Consider the following 11,682-nt stretch of genomic DNA (forward strand, 5'->3'; position numbering starts at 1 on the left):
AGCGTGATGCTTACATGTTAAAGAAATTTAGTAGTGTTAGTAACTGAACACACATACTCACACACATCAATCAATACAAGCAGCAACTCTAAGCCACATTATTATGAAAGGTGACCACAATTACAACATGTATAACGGTGGTGTGACGCTACATGACAGACATGCCTGGTATATAGTCTGCCTCATTCAAACATCAAACTTTTGAATCATCTGCCAAATATCTTTAAACTGTGGTGCTCGGAAAAGGAGATCAGAGTGAGAGCTCTTTCTTTTACCACCTCTCGGTGTATGAGACGGGCGCTGGGTGTCAACACATGGAAAGCAGAGCGACTACACCAGAGCGGTGATTTAGCGACATCTAATGTTTAAAAGCTGCACCCACTGTTGTCTGTCAGTTTTCCATGATGTTGCGTTGACATTTTGTCATTGCGCAACATTAAGGTGGTGATCTTTACTCAGCAGTGGGGCTCTTTCAAGCAAACTGCGATGACTAAATATTCTTTTCACAACTGATAAGCTTTAATTTTGATGTGGTTGTCATTTCTCATTTGGCTATATTGACGTAAGATCATGTTGTGTTTTTTTAATTCCAAGAACATGGATTCCAACTGTAATAGAAAATATAATATAGATAATATAAATATAGGCCACAGGCCCTACATCCAGATGCTTTTTTAATTACATTTTTCCATGCAAGCAAAACTAAATTTGCTAATGCAAATTCATACATATACTCTAGGCTAAAGTTATATGCACAACAAGCTGTGTGTATTTCTATGCAACTGTCTCACAGTGCATCAGCCAGTGCAACATTTAGCCTAAACAGGTTTAGCAGTCTGTCAGGTAATAGGTAACTATTATCTATTACCTGTCACAAGTCCTCACTTAGTAGTCAGTTCACATTTCAAACAGTCATTATATTGGCAACCTGTCTTTCAGAGGCGATGGGCGTTAACAAACACAGGAACATACACACACACACACACACACACACATACACACAGTTTGTCTGCTCAGCAGGCGCAAAGTTTGAGTAGAGAGGAAGCAGGCAGGCTGATGTTCATGAGATTAAAGTGAGGGCTTTTTTCTTTTTTCTTTTTCCTTTTTGTCACTGTGAGTCCGCGACCACTCTCCTGCGGGCTGACAGAGGAGGCGACCATGGAAGAGGAGGGGGACACTTACACTGAGATGAAGCATTTCCCCCTGCTGTGGCCTCTCCCCAGGTCCCGCTCCAAGAGTGACACCTCTGGATTTCGCTCCAGGGTGCTGTGCAGGCTCCGCGGAGCCCGCTCAGGTAGGATAAACCACAAAAAGACTGATCTCAATGGACATCCTGTGCAGGACGTTAAGGCTGAGCTAACAAACGAAATGTATCCACATGATGCTGTTTGGTTCTTTAAAATCAAAATTTGTAAAGCATTTTATAGAATCCAGCTGAGACATCAGCCCTGAACTGTCTGTCTGTCACTGCGAACACATAATGTTTCAGGTTATATTTGCTGCTCCTGGCAGTGCATCTCGATATGACTAATGAAGTGGCTTCCTGCTACAGAGAAAAACTTTCCCCCTCTCTCCCTCTCAGTTTTTGCTCTGACTAAGCAAACACTCCTATAAAGTCTCGTCTTTTGTTTCATGGTTTATTCTTGTGCAACACTGAATCACAGTAACAACAGTATTAAATACTTAAGTTCACCGTAAAAAGCAGTAATTAATTGTATAAATATTTACTCCTCTACTATGACACGCCTACCTAAATGATCACTGGTGCATGCAGCAGCTTTTTCAAGCCACATAATAGCTTGAATGGAAATCGCCTATGTGTAATTAAGGTGTGACAAGAGATTTTAGGTTCAGTACTATCCAACTACTGGTTTGTGAGTCATGGAGACACAGGAAGAAGCTGCATCCATTTAGTAAACAGTGCACAAACAATAATTCAGCTTTTTATATTTGTTCCAAGTTTAGATCAAAGTGTATGAATTCGTTCTTTGACATGAAAGGCTTTTCTGTGGATTAAGTGTCACAAAGTTGTACAACAGTGAAACATGATGGCCGAGGGGAGGGGATGAACCTTCTCATAGGCACTGTGAGACGCTGGCCACAGCGTTAACCAACTCTGTGTCCTCAGCATCTTACTTAAACGTCAGTGTGACAGTTTTGCTGCTTGAAGCCTTTGGCTGTTAAGCCCTGACAGGCTCATATATTGTTTCAGTGGTTAGAACCACTTCCTGTCTGCTGCCTTCACTGTTTTAGCCTGGAAGTCACTGCAGTCACATACCTATACTCACCACGACCTTTACTGTACACATAAAGCTTGTTAATCCACTGCTTTTGCATGAGGGCTGTTTTGTTCTGCAGCCTGATTCACTGATTACAACATTACAGTAATGTTTGCATTAGAAGTTGCAGTTATTCTGCTCGTCTTCAGCTGCCACAGGAAGTGCTCTGTGTTTATGGTGAAGCTGTAATTACAGGAAACAATCATGAAGTGCAGCAGTTGGGAAATTAGATGTCCGAAGTTGTTTACGTCTCCTGCCAGTTTGCATTTCGAGCGTCATAGTTTGAACCGTCTTCATTCATTCACAGCCTTAAAATTAGACACTAGAATTGATCGTTAGATGCTTCATATTTACAATCATCACATCATCTGTTTTTTAAATCACAGTCCTACGTGGTATGGACTGAGACCACAATTTCACATTTGTGCTGAAAAATCACTTGGGATGTCGTGATGCTCAGTAAAATGAACTATTTTAAATCAAGCAACAGGGGGAGCTAATCCACCTTTTTTTTTACAGAGATCCTAAAAAAACGTGCAGTATAATAGCACCGCACACACAAACGTATGGTGATTCCATTCTTCACATCCATCCCACAGGGCAAAGCTTCAAAGGCGGTCAAATGTGGACTGAGAGAAATGCTGGGCTCACTTTGCTTCATGTCTGAGACGATCTGAAATGTGTGTAAGATCTGGCATGAGACTGCAAACTACAAGTGACAGAGACAATGTTTCTCTCTGAAAAAACATTATGTGAATGACAGCATTAACAAACTAAAGGGGGTGCTCTAGCTGATGAGAAACTTTTCTTGCTCATGGAAAAATGCTCCTGTGGGGAATATTACCAGGATTAATGGCAGACGGGAGAGATGTCTTTTTCATGTCTATGTATTTCTTTTTTTTTTCTTTTTCACAAACTCTAAAAAGAAAATGCAGTTCACAGAACGTGCAAGTCAACAGGAAGCATAAAGAAATATGAAGAAGGCCATTTTAGGTAAAAGCGAACTCTCGGAGCTGTTTGATGAGCAGCAACAAATACATCCACACGTCGTTTGTTCTGTCTTTACGTTCACGTCGTTCTCTCCGGGGTTATGGAGGACTTCAACTCAATTCACAGATAAAACTTTGATTGTTTGGAAAGCTGGTGCATTTACTGAATCTGCTGATAGACTGATTGATATTTAAGCTCCACTTTTGGCCAACTGGAACAACCTTTGACAAAAATAATCTCCCTACAATTTCACCATCTGCTGCAAAACATCGTGTCATATGATTGAACCTCCAGAACAGCTACTGAGGGGATCATGTGGTGAAATTTTACTTGTCAATGGAAAGATACTGAATGTGCTTAAGCATCCAAAACAGCAACGTTATTGTTCATGTGTTGATGTTTGCATGCATACGAACTTGTGCATTTCTGCATGTGAAAGAAACTGTTTGGGATCATGTGTAGGCTGAGATGGTCTTTGCTGTCCGTTGTAAATAGCAATCAGTCCTCCAGATGGGCGCTGCATGTATCAGTCTTGTAATTATTCGGGCAGAGAAAAGGAAAAAAAAAAGGGGGGGATAAAAGGGCAGAGGAGGCAAAAGAGAGTGAAAAAAAGAGGAGAACAATGGAAAGGAAAGAGAAGAAGAGATATATTAAGACGTAAGAGTCAAAGAGTGGAAAATAAAGGAGACAAGGGAAAATGATGAGAAAAGAGTGGAGAGGAGCCAAACGGGGATGCTAGGACAGGATGATTAAGGAGGAGAGGACAGATGGAAAGGTTGAAGAAAAGAAGAGGACAGCAGAGGAGTGTCAGCTCGCTGCTACTCTCTGCTCATTGTGGGTGCTCTCCTCAAAATAACATTGATTACAGACCCTTTTAGTGTGCAATAACTACTTGTTAAAATGTACCGTAGTGCAGCGAGCAACCCTTCCCCCTTCACTGCCCACACACTCTCTATCCTCAGCCACTGTTGTAGCTGCTGTAGCAGCCACTGATATACCCCACAAACGCTCTGGTTCTTCAGTGATGAAAGGCTTAATCTACACTGTAATTGTGTTGTAGTTTGAACCGTTGTCACGTTTGTCACCACCTTCAGATTTTGCTTGAGAAGTGAAAAGTGAGAAGTTTTACACTTATTTTGCAGATGGCCCCGTTTGTATAAGTGGGAGATGAACATGCACGTGCAAGGAATGCGGTTAGCTTGATTTGTCACCTGAAAGCTTCAAAAACATTTTAAAACTCACATTTAGCAAAAATAGAAAAATAAATTAAGTTACAGATTTGATCAGGTTTCTGAACAACACCAAGAGTCAACAGTTATACCACTGGCTCCATGATGTTGTACTCAGGTACAGCTGCGCCTGAAGCTAAACGCTAATGTTATTATGCTATGCTGACATTAGCATTTAGCAGTACACACAAGTATAGATGAGGCTTATGAGAATGTCATTAGTCTGTATTTAGTCAAAACCAAAGTGCTACGGTTCAGCCTCAGGGGAACATGAATGTGTGCAGCATATTCATGACAGTCCAGTCAGCAGTGGCTCGGTTTCCTCCTCTGGGGACCGTGAATATCCAGTCAGTGATTTGTGCCAATCCATCCTGAGATAGTTCAGTCTGAACCAAAGTGGTAGACCTACTGACTTGCTATCCCTAGAGCCATACTGCTTCCCACCCTTTGGTGGCCACGGTTTTCGCCCTACGAGGCTGAAATTTGTCATGGAAATCATGTAACGTAATCACATCTCTATTAATTATCTCATGTCTTACATAACTACCATTAACCACTAAATTCATTAAAGACCCTGCTGGTCATGTTGGCATATCCCCAAAAACAACGTTTGCGTTGAAATCACAGAGCTCTCTAGTGGCCGTAGTCGTTATAACTCTTAAAAGATGGTCAACAAAACACAGGACACTGCAGTCATTTCCTGTTTCTGATTGGCAGCTAACAATCCTTCCTTGACCTTAACCACAAGGTTATTATTGAAACCATGATGACAAAGGTTCTCTAACCTTTACAAAGTAGTGGATGCTGTCTGCAATGCTGTTATCTTATTATTTTAACCAGCACATAATTATACCAGTATGCGAACAACAGGTGATTATATTCCAGTAATTTTAGTTGATTTCATAGTGAGATCTTGGTGGTAAATGTCCAAACATTTTTGATGTCTAGGCTCTCTTTCCCCTTCCCGAACACATGTGTACTTTAATACTTTTGAAAAGTGACTTTCTCTTCTCTCTGTCTCTCACAGTCGTACTCTCAGCGTTGAGTGCGATTGGATCAGCCTGTTTTTGGGTGCATTGTATGTGTTGTTCTCACATTCGATGGTGAGAAAAGAGGGTTCGACTGCATGTCTCTTTAAATACCAGTTGACCTTGTGAGGTACAGGCGCTTATATGTTTCCATCTAATTCGCTTCTTTTGTGTGTGTGATCGTGTGTGTGCGGGGTGTGTGGGTGGGTGTTGTTCGAGTTGATGAGCCAGTTGTTTTTTTTCTCGCTTATTGTGAGCCATTTCATTGGACTGCATCAAAAGTCAAAGTCTCACTTTCTCCGTTTCTCTCCCCTTCCATCTGTCTATCAGTAACTCTGTGCGGTTACTTACTAAGCCTTTAACTCTATTAATATTTGTTGAAATGCCTCAGCAGCAAATAGGCAGGATGTTAACATTACGCTGTACGGCCTATAATAATGCTGTGTACATACAGGGAGTGTATGAGTGTGCGTAATGGAAATTTGATACGCACTTTGACTTGATGTGCTAATCAAAAGTGGAAAAGAGATGCACAAACTACAAATATGTGATTTTTACATGTTTGACAGTCAAGGAGGGGATGAAAGAGGAAAAGAACATGAAAGGAAAAAAACACGAGGACTAGATTGTGCACTGTACAATAAGATAAACTATCAAGAGAGGAAAGGAGCACAATACCATATGGCATTATGACAGCTGCTCTTATGTAGTCAATAGCGTAATGGCTTTGTGGGGATTTATGTGTTTTGTATTACACACACAGATACAAGTCCTTCACTTTCAGTCCATCAGCGTATTTCATAAAATTGTGTTCCACTTATTCTTTTCACAGGTTGAACTTCAGTATCAAAACAGACGCGTTTGATAAAAAGACAGGAAATTGAAACTTGACTGTCCTTGACTTGTGTTTGTATTTAAAGGGGACACAGTAGCTCTTGTGATTTGTCTGGTCTTACATGCTGCTGTATATCCAGCATCAAACCGACAGTGGCATATAGATGACATATTAATGTTGAGTGTCACTTGAGGGACCTGAAGTGACTGCGTGACAGAAGAAGAAAGAAAATGTCCGTCTGTCTGCACTTTCTCTCTGTCTCTTTGATTCCTCTCTCTCCTTGTGTCTCTCTCAGAGTTTATGGTATCGATTTATTCAGCATTGTGATAATTACTGGCTTTAATATCTGTATTGTTTTTATCCGTGGGCCGTCACTGTGGCGCCGTGCTCTTCAGGTGTGTTCCTGTGAAAAACTTGGCCTCACATCTGAGTGATTTCTCTCTAACTATTGTTTTACTGAGCAACAATCAAGGGTGATGGGTATTAACTGAGAGGTTAACACTGAAAAACAGAACTAATGCGCTCCATCCAGACTGTGTGGAGAATTTGTAAAACTCCCAAATTGAGAATGAATTGAAATTAATCGCTCAACACTCATTTCTCATGCCAAAGTTTTCTGCTTTCAGTTTCTCAAAAAGGCGGATTTGCTGCTTTTCGCCGTTTTATATGATTGTAAATATTTAATTTGACAGAACATTCGATATGAAGGATTCAGCCTGGGCTCTGGGATGATGGGTATTTTGTTTAACAAATTTTAAAGAATAAATTAAATTAAGTTAAATTAAATATAGTCAACAGATGAATCAGTAATGAAATTAGCCTGCATGACTCTGCTCTGTTAGAATGGACTGACAGAATCTGCACTTTAGACTGTTCAACATGGCTTCTCCTACCACTTTACTACTGTATTGATAATGCTGCAGTGAGGTCTGTTCATATTTGCTGAAGATGACTACCTGCAAAACATAGATGAAGAGAAGCGTGATAAGGAAAAGTAAACTAAACTAAACATACATCACACCTCCTGCTCGTTTGATGCATTTCTTCTTTTTTCCTTCTCTCTTTCTGTACCTTTACCTTTAACAGTGCATCCTCTCTCTCCTTATTATCTACGTCACTGTGGGACCTCGACACGGGGGGGAGAGAGAAAAAAATTGGGTGAGACTGGAGCCAGACTCGGTAGCCAGAGGAAGGAGGAAAAACTTGACAGGCAGAGAGATGGAGATTAATGCAGGAGGAGACACGGATTGGGAGGGAGAAGGAGGAACTGAGATGGAAACAAACATTAACTTTTAATGCTCTTTATTGAAGCGAGGGGAGGCAGGAGGGAGGGAGGGAGGGAGCGAGGGGGCAGACACTGGAGAGAGACTGAGGGAGGGTTGAGCGATGGAGGAGGGAAGTGGACGGCTAGAGAGAGAGAGAAGGGGAGGGGAGAGGAAAAGAAGGCAGACGTTGAGAGAGGGAAGGAGGGGGAGTCAGTGGGGGGAGGGAGGGAGGCAGAGAGGTGGCGTGTCGGGAAGAGGCAAGGATCAACTCACACTGCTGATAATATTCCCTGGGTCAAGTCATGGAACATGACGGTGAGCTTTCTTCTTGTATTTATGAGCTTCTCTCTCTCTGCATGTGTTGTCTCATCTGTGTCTGTGCTAGTGTGACAGAGGGCACACACACACATTCCTCCCAACACTTCTTCTTCTTCTTCTCTTCACATGCTGTCCTGTAGCTCTGTTTGTCACCTGTTAGCCGCAGAAGAAGCACACACAATATCAGCTGTGAATCTTCAACCTGCATTATGTGATTTATTACCCAGCCTGCTTACATTACCTGTGTTTATTTTGAAGTCAGCTTTGCGGAGACCACTCAGTTAAAAGGGTGCTCGTGGCGTATTTAAACGTGCACATGAGTCAGTGATTCTATGAGCATCTGACCACTGATGTCAGAGATCATTCCCTGGCTGGCAGTTGCCGTATCTGTCTGACAAGCTGGAGCTTTTCTAGTACTTCCTATAATCAAAAATAAATATGCGGCACAGAGCAATGACAACAACACACAGTCATACATTATGTACAGGAACACTACTTTAAAGACACAAGCAACCACACTGTGTGCAATATTAATAAGATGCTAATGCTGCAAGTAGAACACTTAATAACATTGACGCTGGCCATATCTTCACTTAACCAGGCTTTGGTGAGGGCCGGTTTTGGCAGTGCTCATGAGGCGACGATGATTGTGTGCTTAACTTTAAAAGCAGTTATTAGTTTTGTAAGTCTGCCCACAGTTGCATTACAGCATTAGAGTTTCTTATATGATTAAGACAAAGCCACATCTAATGGTTGTATCTTCGCTGTCAGTGTTTCTACAGAGGAAAGAAAACAGACCAGTGATTCCAGGTGGGCTTGGCTGGAAGCCATCTTGTATTAGACGAAATGACAATGATATGTTGGTGCATCGGTTGGTGTCACAGTCTAGAGTGGAGGCAGGCAAGCTATATCGGGCCCATGTTATCTAATATAGTTTAATTAGGCTACTGTTTGCAGAGGTTGTCATAACATATCACAATGTTTAATAGGCAAAGAGCTCCTTTTGCAATGTGTTAATAAAGACAGACAGAAATTTAGGGCAGAGATGATGTTTACACTCTTGTTTTTTTTCTCTATTATTGTCAGAGGTAAGCTTTACAGCAATAAATCCACTTTTATCCATCCTCCTTTATGCATATGTGTGTTTGTCTGTGTTGGTGGAGATGTGGGCTGGGTGCTGAATGAGTACGCAACAAATCATTGTTGTTGTGAATTTGCGCAACAACATTTTGCAAGGCAAAGCAGCATCTGTGAGTGTGCACACTTGTGTATTGTTGTGCGATATATGTGTGTGTCTGCAGCGAGTGATTGTGTCATATTTGAGACTGAATGGGGGTTTTTGCATGTGCCCATTTGACTAAAGTAATGTACCCCTGCACATTGGGGTCTGCACTCTGTGGAGGCACTGGACTGTCGTGCTGTTTACATCCTGTTTGCTTCATGCCCACCTCGTCGCTCAGGACGGCTGAAGTTACCTTCTCAGAGAAAAAAAAGTTTACTCCTAACTTCACTTGTGCCGACGTGAGTTTTGTCGTTTGTAGCTGTCTCTGCGAGATTTGTCTGTTTATCTTTCCCTTGCACACTTATTTAATTTGAGGTGAGCCTTACCCTGATAAAACAACATTTTTCCAGTCAGGCAGATGGATAAACTTGTTTGACAGGTAGATCTGGCCAACTTTTTTTTTTTTTTAAATGGAAACATCCTCATGCTAATGTAATGATTCACTGAATGGCTTGGTGGCTTTTCCAAATTTTGGTAAATCTGTTTGAATTAGTAAGATTGGTTCTTTCATGAGCTGTGATTGATTCAGAGAAAGGCTCAGACAGGTTAGCATGCACACTTGAAGCACACTGTGGTAACAGACATCAGTGTGTTCAGTAAAGCTGGACAGTTTTGTCCTGGACAGTGTTTTTCCCTCCTCTACCAGAATGATCCTGGGTTCAGCCAGACCTTTCTTCAGCACTGGCACAGTGCTAAAACAAGGTGTGGAAATACGTCTGGCTCTGAGAGACTAACTGGACATTGGCCAAAGACACCATCATCAACCAGTGGCAGTCTCCTGTAAAACAAACCATGTTGAGGCTCCATAAGAGTAATAATGTCCTGACTAACAGCCACACGACACAACTGAGCAAACATGACTGACGTGCTTCAGACAGCTGTTTTTGCGATTCGCAGTGGCTCTCCAGTAAATCTGTACAGATATGGCCTTATATAGTTAGAAAAGGAAGGTGTAGAAATAAATGCTGCCTGCCGTTTGTTTACGTTCCTCATTTGCTGTCCTCCCATGGCCTCACATCAGACACGTTTAAACCAGTCACGGCTCATGTTTTCTTTATGAAACAGTGTTTGTAATCTGATGTTGCTATTAAATTTTCCTGCCACCGCGGCCTTCATCCTGCAGACCCCACACTACAGTATCAGCCTTCCCTCCATCTTTTCTGTCCCTGTCTCTTTCTCTGTCAGTGTCTCTCTCGAGCTCGCTTTCTCTTAAGCTCTCTGGTTGCCCGTCTGGCAGGATGTCAACTATTGATTTATACAGGCAACATTTTAGCAGTGATGGCGGCTTATGGGTTGTGCCAAATAGAATACAACAAACAGGAGATCAGGTTTCAGGCAGGCTGGCTGGCATATGTGAGGAGGAAGAGGAATGACAGTAACCACTACTGTGTTGGCAAGAAAAGGACTGCACCGTTAATATTAACATAAATAAACTTTGTAAAAGGGACATATAGGGCAATGACGGTGCAGAGAAGGGGCATACTTGTGTTTGTAAGGATGAATAATTCAACTGAATTTTGGTTATTTTTAGATACTGTATACAGGCTTCCTTTCTCTGTGTGGACTCATGTGCAGGAACTAAACCATCCATTATTAAATCCGATTTCAGATTATTATCAACAAGCCACAAGCATCACATACTTAGAAAATGGCTCAAGACAAACCAATCATGTGATCGCAGATCTAAACCTTTGTATGAAACCAACATGGAGACTATGATGTTGTTTCATCTGTACATACTTTCAATTGTTTGTATTGTATTGTTTGTAGTGTGTATTGGTCTTTAATATCTTCCTGCTGAGGGAGCAGAGATGTAAATTAGCCATGCATAAAGCTAACTCTGGCTCAGTGGTTGTGTTTTGCACGGCCACAGTTAAATAAACTAAACTGAACTAAAACTAAATTATTCTGAATGCAATTTTACGCAAACACTCAAAATTAGTCAGTGATTTATATTTCGTGGCCACACTGCGACACTTTGAAAGTCAATTTGAAATCTTTCTCTGTGATATTAGATATTCATGTGTGCTGTTGTTGGCTGGGGGTAACACATCAACTATCTAAAGGTTGATGCTCAGAAACATCCCAAACACAGTTTAGTTAAATTTAGGTGAAATTTAGATGGAAACCTGACTATAGCAAGAAGCCGATCTAGGTGCAAGCTTTCAGTAATATCCAGTATAATACATGAAGCACCATCAGTGCATTTCACAGGTCATTAACAATCTGAGCCATCATGTGTCAGATGGACTATGATTCGGCAAACAAAGCATCACAGTGCTGTGATGAGATTTGACTGGTGGTGCGCTGAAACCCTTTTAGAACAGTTCCTCTCAGCTCGGCTTGGCTTGCTTGTATAACAGAGGCTGTTCCTTGCTGAGTCACACTTGACTGTTATGACAGTTTGGTTTGGTTTTGCAGACCGTTGTGGCACAGAGATAGACGTCCACTCTTTG

General features: G+C 41.6%; 1 protein-coding gene across 3 annotated transcripts in view; it reads left to right on the plus strand.

Annotated features, from left to right (window-relative positions):
- Nucleotides 1-1,157: 1,157 nt before the first annotated feature.
- The window catches only part of phactr2 (phosphatase and actin regulator 2), a 39,226-nt gene continuing 28,701 nt past the window's right edge, over nt 1,158-11,682 (plus strand). For 2 of the 3 annotated variants that reach the window (XM_076743093.1, XM_076743096.1), the window contains exon 1: nt 1,158-1,294. In XM_076743093.1, the coding sequence (XP_076599208.1) occupies nt 1,159-1,294 (136 nt within the window). In that variant the 5' untranslated portion in view covers nt 1,158. Of the gene's footprint in view, nt 1,295-7,838; nt 7,942-11,682 lie in introns of those variants that run through there. The other variant, XM_076743095.1, reaches the window with a different exon arrangement.

The sequence above is a fragment of the Chaetodon auriga genome, chromosome 11 (genome assembly GCF_051107435.1).
Source record: "Chaetodon auriga isolate fChaAug3 chromosome 11, fChaAug3.hap1, whole genome shotgun sequence".
Taxonomy (NCBI): Eukaryota; Metazoa; Chordata; class Actinopteri; order Chaetodontiformes; family Chaetodontidae; genus Chaetodon; species Chaetodon auriga.